The 12,326-nt window shown below is 46.9% G+C and overlaps 6 protein-coding genes across 6 annotated transcripts; 3 read left to right on the forward strand and 3 right to left on the reverse strand.

Moving 5' to 3' along the window:
• Window positions 1-1,568: 1,568 nt before the first annotated feature.
• Window positions 1,569-3,427, reverse strand: LOC128711595 (lipoma-preferred partner homolog). Its single transcript, XM_053806477.1, has one exon. The coding sequence runs from the start codon at window positions 3,425-3,427 to the stop codon at window positions 1,577-1,579; it is 1,851 nt and encodes a 616-aa protein (XP_053662452.1). The 3' UTR covers window positions 1,569-1,576.
• A 336-nt stretch (window positions 3,428-3,763) lies between these two features.
• Window positions 3,764-4,635, forward strand: LOC128710771 (rRNA-processing protein FCF1 homolog). The gene is made up of 2 exons (XM_053805624.1): window positions 3,764-3,787; window positions 4,009-4,635. The coding sequence occupies exons 1-2, from the start codon at window positions 3,764-3,766 to the stop codon at window positions 4,633-4,635; spliced, it is 651 nt and encodes a 216-aa protein (XP_053661599.1).
• A 277-nt stretch (window positions 4,636-4,912) lies between these two features.
• On the reverse strand, window positions 4,913-7,109 carry LOC128711329 (T-complex protein 1 subunit delta). Its single transcript, XM_053806198.1, has 4 exons — window positions 7,004-7,109; window positions 6,503-6,555; window positions 5,827-6,426; window positions 4,913-5,759 (listed from the first exon to the last, which is right to left on the reverse strand). The coding sequence occupies exons 1-4, from the start codon at window positions 7,107-7,109 to the stop codon at window positions 4,917-4,919; spliced, it is 1,602 nt and encodes a 533-aa protein (XP_053662173.1). The 3' UTR covers window positions 4,913-4,916.
• A 508-nt stretch (window positions 7,110-7,617) lies between these two features.
• Window positions 7,618-8,803, forward strand: LOC128712013 (U5 small nuclear ribonucleoprotein 40 kDa protein). The gene is made up of 3 exons (XM_053806907.1): window positions 7,618-7,734; window positions 7,804-7,933; window positions 7,998-8,803. The coding sequence occupies exons 1-3, from the start codon at window positions 7,618-7,620 to the stop codon at window positions 8,801-8,803; spliced, it is 1,053 nt and encodes a 350-aa protein (XP_053662882.1).
• Window positions 8,804-9,114: 311 nt separating this feature from the next.
• Window positions 9,115-10,017, reverse strand: LOC128710773 (ubiquitin thioesterase otubain-like). The gene is made up of 2 exons (XM_053805626.1): window positions 9,907-10,017; window positions 9,115-9,837 (listed from the first exon to the last, which is right to left on the reverse strand). Exons 1-2 carry the CDS (start codon window positions 10,015-10,017, stop codon window positions 9,115-9,117), a joined length of 834 nt encoding a protein of 277 aa, XP_053661601.1.
• A 1,125-nt stretch (window positions 10,018-11,142) lies between these two features.
• Window positions 11,143-11,883, forward strand: LOC128715513 (60S ribosomal protein L9). The gene is made up of 2 exons (XM_053810420.1): window positions 11,143-11,394; window positions 11,487-11,883. The coding sequence occupies exons 1-2, from the start codon at window positions 11,154-11,156 to the stop codon at window positions 11,816-11,818; spliced, it is 573 nt and encodes a 190-aa protein (XP_053666395.1). The 5' UTR covers window positions 11,143-11,153; the 3' UTR covers window positions 11,819-11,883.
• The last annotated feature ends 443 nt before the right edge of the window (window positions 11,884-12,326 follow it).

Genomic DNA, 12,326 nt, shown 5'->3' on the forward strand with positions numbered 1-12,326 from the left:
CGCCTGTTGAATTCTCCCCTTTCGGTTGAGGAAAAATAGGAAGTCATAGCAGGCATTGCTGGAAATTCAAAACACCACGTGCATCCAACCGTTAAATTGCCTTTCTGTTATTGGGGGAAACGTTGTTACTCCCTTGCTAGTGGAGTAGTTGTGTGTTTTATGGTATTTAATCGTTAACATAAACGATTGTCACCTTCTGATTAGTACGATAAGCAAGCGTTTGACACGCAGAAAAGGTGTGATGAATAGAGTTGTACATTAATTTCCTACACTGTTGATATGCTAATCGTGCCAGAGTGACAATAATTGGGGGCGGTAAACTTCGTTTTAACAGCCCCTCGAAATGTAAATTGGACCGGATGACAATAGCAAAACAAACTTACCAACCCTTATTGCAGGCACGCACCTGATAATATGGTGACGAGGGCGCGAAACGTGAGTGACATCGCGTTTAAAGTTGGAATCAGGTGAATGCAATTGGTGTGTAAATAGCCACGATGCGCACAAAGTTATTCACACTGCTTGACTCATCGTCTCAACAGCTGGACAATTTAAACAATCTCTGTACGCAAACGATGCTCGTATGATTAAGCGCGCGTTCTGTGAAGCGGAGATTAATCATCCACAACCGCACTTCATCGGTTCGCAATCAGTTGGAAATGCCACCTGCCAGCCGTTGTTTTTTTTTGTGATGATGTCATCAGGAAATCACCTTTCGTAAGGCAAATTAAGTTATGTTTTGCCACAATATTTATTAAAGCGACATAAATGCAATATCAACAACATTGTTGCCCTATTACTTTTCTTGTAGAGACGGTCGAAATATCGGGCACACACCAAAACCGGGCAGTGATACGGCACCACTTTTGGCCCAGCTGTGTAGTTGTAACACCCAACGCTAATTTGCTAATCACGAATAAATGCATATCTGGACAACAATGTTACCTGCGGGAATGGTTAGTTTGAATAAGAGTAGTAGAAACATTAGAACTACGGTTACGGTTTAATCCTTTCAATATTGAACCGGTCTGTCTACAATTACGGATCACGCATAGGTTTTTCTTGTTGATATTTTATCCCATAACCCTCCCTAGCCTAGTTTTGCTATTTCTGGTAATGAGCGTGAGAGTGGCTAAACTTGGTTAAAAGAAAACAACAGCAACGTCTAGTGCATCTAGTTCCTAATGGACAGCGAAAACGGTGGCCGTTCTATATATCGCAACTATATAATAAAAGCTATAAATACGAGAGACACGACAAACAGTGGAATGCATTCGTGCTAGTGTGGAATGTGAAAAGTTCATGAACCTGTCGATGATGATGCGCTTTGTGCTAATTCGTTTGGTGTGTACCACCCAAAATTTGACTAAAACGTTCTTCTCGCTTTTGTTTTTCAGTTTTTCGTTGCATCTGTTAACGCACCGGCCTAGTTTCCCCGCGGTTTAACTATCTCTACTTAGCCCTGCTTAAGTACAAAGAGTTTGTTTTTTTTTGCGATGCGACGAGTTCTTCGGTTTTTGCGCGAAGACGCACTTAGCGAACAAGTGTTTTTTGTTGTTATTGTTTGAAATCTGTTCTACAGCTCGGTCGTCATATGGCTGGTGAGGGTTTGCACCCGTTTGGCGTTACAGCTCTTGCAGAGTATGTGATCGTCCAGTGGATAGCAACCGCGGCCTTCCGCCTCGGACGAGAGCACCAACCCACAGTCCTCGCATTTGTAGCAGTTAATGTGGAAGCTGCGATCAAGCGCCACCACCCGTACCGTTTCGTCCTCGCCCGGACCGGGCATGATCGGCAGCTTGCAGACACAGCAACGGGGCGCAAACTTTTTGTGGAAATCATCGATACAGTGTATCTGGTTGGTGGCATCCACCGTGAACGGGATGCCGTCGAGCGATTTACCGCAGACGATGCACGTGAAGCATTGCGGATGGTACGGTTTGCCCGTGGCGCGCAGTATACGCTCCAGTATCGGTTTCAAGCAGACGGAACACTTTTCTAGCGTGTTCAGATAGTCCTCCTTGCAGTACGGTTTCCCATCCAGCCCGTAGAAAGGTTTGCCCTGCAAATTGATCTGACACTGGTGACACGTGAAGCACGTGATGTGATAGATCTTGTCCATCGCGGTACAGCCCGTCTTTTCACCGACGACACGCTCACCGCACTTTACGCACGTGCCGAACGACTCCTGGTCCTGGATCGATTGCACCAGCAGATCGGTGAGCGTGTCCACTTCGGCTCCCTTGGACATCGTGTTACCGCCATGGCCACGGTGTTGTTGCTGGGAGGCGCTCGTTATGATGCTATCGTTCGGGCTGTTGATACCGTGCGAGTTGACGTACGGTGCGTACAGCGAGTAGTTCGATCGACCCGACATCTGACTCGGCGGGCGTGGATTGATCGGTTCGTAGATCGATTCGTAAGTGGTCGAACCCTGCGAACTCATGCCGTACGTACCGTACAGTGACTGATGGTGCATATTGTTGGCGTAAATCTGACTTCCCGGAGCCATATTACTGTACGTTTGGCCTCCCGGTGCACCAACACCCACTGCACCGGGACCCACCAGCGTGTAGGTCGGTTGCGATTGACGGCCCATGTGCGGCAGATCGGTAGCTCGCCTTAGCTCACTGTACGATGAACTGACAGGACTCGGAGGTGGCGGGAACTCATCATCATTATCCTCCAAGTTCAGTGCAGTCAGGGTCAGCTGCAGCGGCATATCCTGTGGTGGCGGTGGTGGCAATTCCTCCGATATTTGTCGCTGAGGAAACGGTTTCGATGGGTTTGTGTTGTGCATTATGTTGCTATAGATCAGTCCTTCGTTGTTCTTCCCTCCCTGTTGGCCGGGATGTGGTGCTCCGGGAAGATTCGAGTACGTTGCTTCCGATGCGTAACTACCTGCGTACGATGCTGGTTGTGTATTTTCGTACACCGTGTTTCCATGCTCCGGACCTTGGCCCTGGAGTGACTTTGAGCGGTTTGCTTCCAGCGTACGTTTGTGATGTTCCAGCGCTTCTTTGACGTGCTGTAGCTCGAGGGCATCATCAAGGGTAACCTTACGGGCAACAAGCTTACCAGTCCGGGCAGTGGTCGCCGCACCATTCGCTGCGTTCGTAACGTTTGTATATGCATGCTCATCAAGGTTGGTGGATTGGCCTTCGAGAACGGTAGAGAACGATGGTTCACAGTATTGCTTCACGTTGGAGCTTTTCGGGACCTGCGGCGGAACTTGCTGTTGGCCATTTTTGCGCGGTTTCGGCGGCACAGCTGGACCACTCTTGCGCCCAATCATTACCATGCCCGGTATGCCCGCCCCGTTGGGTGGACAGTCCGGAAGGCCGGTGCTGTGGTACGGTCTCTGCTGTCCGTTCGATTGTCGCAGCACCGAGTTGTAAGCAGGAAACTGTTCCTTCAAGTCTTCCATCTTCACTTTCTCGTTTGCTTGTGGTGTTTTAATTGCGATAACCACCGATTTTGCACTACGTGCCGCACCCCAAACTTTTTTTTCTCCTCGAACTCTACACTTACGGGGCTGGTGTTTGCTGTTTCATGCACGAAACGGGGGTCCTCTGCCTATCGACAAGCGCTACAAAGTCGTGTGTGACCTCAGCGGATGATTAATGGCACTTCCGCACACGCAGATAAAGCGCTCGGCTTGGACGGCTACGAAGAAAGAAAATGTTTAGCAAAGTTTTTGTCTGTATTTATCAATAAATGTACAATTTGCTTTATTTTTTTTACCTCTGCGTCAAGTGCCAAAATGACACCTGATCTACGTACCGAGGTGATTAGAGTCGGGTGTATTTTTATAGCAACTGGATTCGGGCTGAAATGACAGCAAAGGTGACAACAAACACATGTTTTGGATTGTTGGTACAGCGCATTTCGTAGTCGAACATCGCTCGGTTGGACAAATTTTGCTATTCTTTCGTTTCCTAACTAAAAGAGAAAACAATGGTAAGTATTCTTGTGTTAATTCAATTTCATTCGTTCACTCACAACCAGGGCTGTTTTCAGGGCAATAAGAATCAGGTGAAAAGATTACAGCAGCAACGCTCGGGACTGCTGAGGCGAATGATCAAATCCACGGACAGCCGGCTGAAACCTGCGGACCGTTCCGCAGCGAAACCGAAGAAAAAGCGCGACAGCGATGAACCAAAGCTAATCGAACGTCCACAAGGCAGTTCGGCAATGTTCTTCCAATACAACACACAGCTAGGACCACCGTACCACGTACTGGTTGACACGAATTTCGTCAACTTCAGCATCAAGAACAAGCTGGACATTATCAAAACCATGATGGACTGTCTGTACGCGAAATGTATACCATACATTACGGACTGTGTGGTGGCCGAGTTGGAGAAGCTGGGACAGAAGTACAAGCTAGCTCTCCGGATCATAAAAGATCCACGCTTCGAGCGGCTGCACTGTTTGCACCGGGGTACGTACGCCGATGACTGCCTAGTACAGCGAGTCACCCAGCACAAATGCTACATAGTGGCCACAAACGATAAGGACCTGAAACGTCGCATTCGTAAAATTCCCGGTGTGCCGATCATGAACGTGGCCGTAAATCGGTACGTTATCGAACGAATGCCGGACGCTTTCGAGCCGATGACGTCAAAGAAGTGATCCCGAAACGCTGGTTTTACTTTAAGAGTTTTGTTTATTAAGAGAAAGATGCGAATACGATCATTACAAACAAACGATTAATGTGTGTGTAGGTATTTTAAATGATTCCGAATCGTATCCGAAAGGAAATTGTTCAGCAAGGCGACTTAACAAGCGTGTGTAAGAAGGTGCACAGAAATGCGTGTTGGGTGAGGTTAAGAATGAACGCATTCGTTGGTTAGTGATGCGGGTGGAGTGACCGCGACCTGACGTGTAACTGATAATCACGGTACTGCTGCTGCTTATTGCATGGTGTTCACGATGTCATCTATCTTCAGGATCGAACGCACCGTCTCTGATGCGAGCGTTATCGACGAGATGGACACCAGCAGTGGCTGTACGACGTTCTCCGTCAGGATGTCTGTAATCGCACCCTTGCGCACATTAATGCCTGCATTCTTCTCACCCTGTGCGTGACGATTGCGCAGCTCCGTCACGGTCGCAATCGGGTTCAGTCCAGCATTTTCCGCTAACGTAGAAGGAATCACTTCCAGAGCGTTCGCAAATGCACGGAAACAGTACGCATCGACGCCCTGTAGCGTTTGAGCATAGGCTGCCAACTGTAGAGCCATCTCGATCTCGGGTGCTCCTCCACCAGCGATCAGGGCACGCTTCTTCACCAAACAACGCACCACACACAGCGCATCGTGAAGGGAACGGTCCGCCTCCTCGAGAACCAGTTTGTTCGATCCACGTACAACAATCGACACGGTTTGTCCCATGTTCTGAATACCGGTCACTTTCACGAACTTAGTCGATCCACTGGCCACTTCCTCAACCAAATCGGCGTTCACCATGTTCTCTGCGAGGAAATGATCGAGCGAAGCGATCGGCCGACAACGCAGCGTTTTGCACACAAACTCAATGTCCTCTCGCTCGACATCCTTTACAACCATGACCTTAATTTTGTCCAGGAAATGTTGGGCCAAATCCGAGACGGCATCGCGTAGAATCGATTTCTGCACCAGCAGCACATTGCAGCCAGACTTTTTAATTTGCTTTACAATGTTCAGGATGTACGCTCGTTCCTCCTTCAATACGCGATCCATCGCAGCATAGTCAGACACAATCACGCTATGATCCATCTAAAAAAAGGAGGACAAACGATGATACATTGTTTGTCTACTGTTTTGAACTCATCGCAGTACTTACATCTGTCTTTGGTGCTGAGATACAGAACTGAATCAACCCAATCTTTGCCTTTTCCACGCGCTTCGGTCCATTAATACCCGACGAACGTTGTGTGAACACGAGCCCATCAATCAGCTCCGTGTCCTCAATAGTACCTCCGAGGCTGCGGATGATTTTGATGTTCTTCAAATCTACCGATGCTTGGTCGTGTGATTCGGTCACCTTCAGCACAGCATCGACCGCAATCGGTGCCAACATGCTGCTGTGCTGCGAGACCACCTTCGAGTTCAACGAAGTGGATGCACTCTTGATCAGCGATTCGCGGTCGTTCAGTTCAACTGGGCGGGACATTTCGGTCAAAATTTCCACCGCCTTTGCGGAACAACGCTGGAACGCTTCCGAGATGGCTGTCGGATGGATGCCCATCTGCAGCAGCTTTTCAACCGCTTCTAGCAGGGCACCTGCCACTACGACAACCGACGTCGTACCGTCTCCGGCTTCCACGTCTTGTGCACGGGACAGTTCCACCAACATCTTGGCGGCCGGATGAATGACATTCATCTGTTTCAAGATCGTTGCTCCATCATTTGTGATGGTAACTTCTCCGTTCGATGCTTGGATCTGTAAAACGGATGAATTGTTGACCAATTAATCAATGGAATCTGAACGGCAGGGTGGTCTGGCACGTGCTACTCACCATCTTATCCATACCACGCGGTCCCAAGCTGGTGCGAATAGCATCCGAAACGGCTGCAGGAAGTTGGAAACATTAATGAACGATATGCTACCGGCGCCCCATCGACAATACGTATCATATGACTCACAACATTGAGGTTATGTTGCCATAAAACAGTAAAATAGTTAAAGCAAGCCTTGGTTTCCAGCAATGCCTAGAGACATGGGCCATAGAAGTATTGCCATCCGTAAACTATCCGAAATCTTATTTAATACAATTTTTAAGTGGATTCGACGAATAAATAGCATCGCACTGATGCAATGAACATGCACTATATTAGCGAACAAAGCAAATGTTCTCGAACAAATGTCCAAAAATTAAGATATAGTACTTCTTTAACACTTCCATAAAATCCCAATTTGTTACATTCAATTGTACCTCTCAAAAGAACAGCACGTGAGCATTTGCCGTACTTTCGCAGTGTCCCATTTGCTTATTTCCACAGATTCTCATTACACCCACCTTTGGCAGCATTGATGTTGCTCAGACGGATGTCAGCCGGTTTGCTTTTATCCTTGTAAGCCTGCCCTTGCGGCTTCATCGCGGTCATACCCGGTTTCACAACCATCTTCTTGCAGTTAATTTCCCGTTCAACAGCCAATTACAACACGAAACGCAAGAATTCAGCGATTAATTCACTGATCAAAATGCACTGCTCTACGCCGTCTCGATTCACCAAACGCGTGCGGAACAAAATCTTCCTCGTTTCATTCCCATTGCGTTCCTATAAACGGTCCGGCTGTCATCCAACAATCGAGGCACAGTGTCATTTCCAATCAAAGTGGAAATGAATTGGGTTTAAAAAGATTTTTAATTGATACTGGCATGGCAAGAGCTTTTTCCAAATAAGCAACATTAATAATAAAAATCTAAATTACACAAATAAAACATAAAAATAGTGGGAACTATTCAATTGTCGGATACGATTTCGTGGGAGCTCATTTTTATAGCACAACGTATTGTCATTTCGTTGTCGCTGTCACAACAAAGCAAGGACGCTGTTTGGCCGGAAAAAGTAGTGAAAACGTTCGGTTCTATCTTGTGAAAATTTAGTAATTTAAGCTTAAACAACTAACATGAATACCGCTGCAATAAAACGTCCATCGGACGCGTTAGTTCCGGTGACAAATGCGAAGAAATCACGTACAGATATAGTAGCGTACACGGCCAAAGACAAACAACTACTCGAACAGGTACGGTCGTTCGTCTCGAGTGTTTTGGCCAAATGATTTTCTAATCTAATTGTATTCTCCTCATCCCAGAATGTTGAGCGTACATCCGGATTGTTGGGACCGATTATGCTCCTAGAAGGTCATGGTGGGGAAATATTTTCCACAGAATTTCATCCGGAAGGAGAGCACCTATTGTCTACCGGTTTTGATCGGCAAATCTGTAAGTGTAAGCCGAAATCGGCAGAAAATTATGTTTGTTAACCCGATTGCTACTTCTCTGCCAGTTCTATGGAAAGTGTACGACGAATGCGATAATGTCGGTGTGCTGAGTGGTCACTCGGGAGCAGTAATGGAGGCACATTTTTCACCGGACGGTTCCAACATCTATACGTGTGCCACGGACAAAGTGGTTGGCGTGTGGGACGTACCAACGTGCACCCGTATACGCAAACTGAAGGGCCATACACACTTCGTCAACAGCTGCTGTGGTGCGCGTCGCGGACCGACATTGATCGTTTCTGGATCGGATGATGCGTCGATCAAGATTTGGGATGCACGGAAAAGACACGTCGTCAGCACGTTCGATAACACGTACCAGGTGACCGCGGTGTGTTTCAACGATACAGCCGAGCAGGTTGTTTCGGGTGGGATCGATAATGAGATTAAGGTGTGGGATATTCGCAAAAAGGAGATCGTATATCGTTTGCGGGGTCATACGGACACGGTAACTGGTCTTTCACTATCGCCCGATGGTTCGTACGTGCTTAGCAACTCCATGGACAACACTTTGCGCATCTGGGACATTCGTCCTTATGTACCAGGCGAACGGTGTGTAAAGGTGTTTACGGGCCATCAGCACAACTTCGAGAAGAATTTGCTTCGTTGCGCTTGGTCGCCGGATGGATTGAAAATTAGCGCCGGTTCGGCAGATAGATTCGTGTACATATGGGACACGACATCGCGTCGCATTCTGTACAAATTGCCAGGACATAATGGTAGTGTTAATGATATCGATTTTCATCCCACCGAACCAATCATTGTGTCGGGATCGAGCGATAAAACGTTGTATCTCGGTGAGATAGAAGCCTAATCAGGTGCACACACTAACATGCCGACAATTAAATAAATACGTACGAAGCGTTTTTCTCACTGAAAAATGGATCAGGAGTTGTGGTTGGATTTATTACGATTCTTCCGTACATTGTATTTATATTGAGTAGCTTGCTAGTATCGACGAAGTAGTATAGTACTGAATGATCCAAGGTTGGATTTGCAGGAATCAAAGACGATAGGACATCATAGTAGACACGTTTCGTTGGTAAGCATCCAAGGATTTTAATACGCCCTAACTTATGCACCGAACTACCCGGTACAAGGGATCCCCGAGTAGATGCGCACACCTTACACCTGCTGACTGTTGGGGTACAAAATATCGTAGTGCCCCGGACGGTACAACAGATAGACGTTCGGTTTGATACCGTCCGGAAAATCGTGAGCAATCACCTGATCACCATCGCCCCGATCCATGTACTCGACCCGTACCCCGGCATCCAGTGCGGAGCAGATAGCGATAATGTGAATGTGATCCGATTCCTTGTACATGGGTTCCACCTCCTGGTGGCAAAACTCCACAATCGTGATGTTACCGTCGATAAAGTTCTGGTAAAAGTCGGCCTTCTCCTGCAGGTGGCTCGAGGTAATTAGTCGCAGATACACGACGACATAATCCGAATAGCCTTGCTCGTTGAATAGCTTGTGCAGCTCGTTGAGGGCAGTGGCGGTGTCGTCCCCTTCCGGCTTTACCTTGTTAATCACCTCCATGAACGTTTCATAAAAGTCTTCGATCGTAAATGGCGGAAAGCCGGCTTCGGTTAACCGTTCCCGGGATTTGGACGCATATTCGTAGAACTTTTGAAATTCGTCCTTGTTCCGCACCAAATATTCCAGGTAAGCGTAGGCGAATGCTCGGAAAAAGCAGTTCCCATCTGGACGGCTGCGCCGAATCGCGCGGTACTTGGAGGAGAGATCTTTAATTTTTGATATGTAGACAGGATCGTCCAGGTACTCCTGGTTGAGGCTGGAGATCGGCTGCGACTCACTGACTAGCGGATTGGAATGAGCAATCTAAAAAAACAGTCATAGAAACATTAGCTATCGGCTCAGCATTGGCACCGGGTTGTAGATGTCACATACCTCCTGTTCAATTTCGCGCTGTTGTTTTATAATCAGCTCGTCTTGATTTTCTTCTGATTTCGCATTTTTGCTGCCGCTGCTGCTGCTGCTGCTACTCTCCGAGTTGCTCATGGCGTGTAAAGTCTGTGGGGAATCTCCCCTCGTTTGCACGGAAGCCTAAATAATATTCCTCCTCCGGAATGAACAGCGCTACGTTGCGCTTATCCCCGTGCAGTGGCGAACCAGCAATTACGTGTTACAATACCGGACAATTACACAGATAACAAACTTGCGCAAATATTTCGGGCCTCAAGCGGCGGACATTTTACCAACAAATACACAGTCCCGCAAAATGGTTGTAGAAGAGGTTGGTTGACAGCGAAATTGACAGCACCGGACCGGTTCGGCCATGACGTATGTTTGCCGGCTTTGACCAAGTTGTGTTGAAAATTTAGGACAGTTTCGTCATAACTTACGTTTTGCTATCTTTCGCAAACTCGAGAATAATTCATGAGTGTGAAAATCATAGTTTTATGTTAATTGTATGTCACCGGAGTTGATGAACCCAACGGTAGCAATTATATTTATTCTGTATTCAAAAATGGTATCCTGCACAAGATTCTCTATTGTGTTTTCGAGGTAAACATGCATTTGGAATTCTAATCATGGTCCAAAAGCATAATACGATACTAATGAGACTAAGATAATAGCAACCTACAGCGACTTTTTTAAAAAGTCTGCGTTTTCGAAACGCACACTTTTGACATTTGCAAAATGACCGCCACAGGAAAACAAGCAAACGTCACCGATGCGCAGGGTTGAAGACAGACCGAACTGTCATGTTCTTTTCCGGTTTGATTCTCAAACGTGTAAGTAGTGTTATTGCCGTGTCGGTTGTTACTTTTTAGAAAATATCGTATTAAATAGGTAAACATGACCGGGAATCATCGCTGAAACCAAACTCGCACTTGTTGGCTACGTAATGAAGCTAGAAACGTGATCCGTGTGCTCGAGCAGACGACCGTCGCAGCTGAATCAAAAATCGGTTTACACCACTGAACGCGATAGGTGTTGAAGCAGACGGTGCGAAGGTGACGAGCGGCGAGGCGTACCTGTCAAACCAGGATACCCGGAGTCCCTGGTCGTTGGGTTTGGTTTCAGCGGTGATACTCAATAATGTTACCATTATGAAATATTTTGCGCAAGCTGACAGCTTTCGATCACTAATTGGTTTTGTGGATATGTTTTGCTTTACAGATTAGCTTACAATGAGAACCATCAACTCTAACCAGTCGGTGATCATCCCGAAGGGTGTATCCCTGAAAGTGCATGCCCGTGTTGTGACGGTGAAAGGGCCGCGCGGGCAGCTCATCAAGAACTTCCGCCATCTGCCCATCGATGTCTACAAGGTGCACCGCAAGAAGGTGACGGTGGAAAAGTGGTTCGGTTCCAAGAAAGAGCTGGCCGCTGTCCGCACCGTTTGCTCGCATATCGAGAACATGATCAAGGGTATGTGTGTATAGTGAATGAAAATCCTTACGTAGAAGCGTCGTGTCATTAATGCGTCGTGTTGGTTTCGTTTCGTTCGTTCCCGCTCGCAGGTGTCACCAAGGGATTCCAGTACAAGATGCGTGCTGTACATGCTCACTTCCCGATCAATTGTGTGATCAGTGAGAACAACTCGTTGGTGGAAATCCGTAACTTCCTGGGCGAGAAGCACATCCGTCGCGTGAAGATGCAGTCCGGCGTGACCGTGGTGAACTCCGCCAAGCAGAAGGACGAGCTGATCCTGGAAGGCAATGATATCGAAGCGGTTTCGCTGTCGGCCGCCCTCATTCAGCAGTCGACCACCGTCCACAACAAGGATATCCGTAAGTTCTTGGACGGTCTGTACGTTTCCGAGAAGACCACCGTGGTACAGGACGAGGAATAATTTGTAACATTGTTGTAAGCATACGGAATGAAGCAGAAAACAAAGCGCGTGGTGTGAACGATGGAAACTAATCGTACCGTGTTTGTGATGTTTTTTTTTCTCTCCCTGAGGTTTTGTTTACGTCGAGTGAATTGATCGAAAGATGTCGGTGTGAAATGTGGTTCTTGGTAATATCGATTGATTCTGGTTTAAAGTAGTAGTTTATTGAATTTTAGTGCAGTTTTTACTGGTCCCTTGTTGTCAACATTGACGACGTACAGCTTGCACCTCACCGGAATTATTCGGTTTTAAATTTCAGATCAGCTGGACGTTTGTAAAGCGGGCAGAATATCTAGGAATGGCTAGACGTTTTTGGGTAGAAAGAAAGCAGATGAATTGAAGATCTTTTAAATCAAATCTAACACGAAGAATCAAATAGCGAAATTCGAGATAAAAATATGGCTGTTCAACATAATTCTTCTGAGACAATCCACAGAGGGATTTATTTTTCTCTTCATTTCTTCCTACA

The sequence above is a fragment of the Anopheles marshallii genome, chromosome 3 (genome assembly GCF_943734725.1).
Source record: "Anopheles marshallii chromosome 3, idAnoMarsDA_429_01, whole genome shotgun sequence".
Classification (NCBI taxonomy): Eukaryota; Metazoa; Arthropoda; class Insecta; order Diptera; family Culicidae; genus Anopheles; species Anopheles marshallii.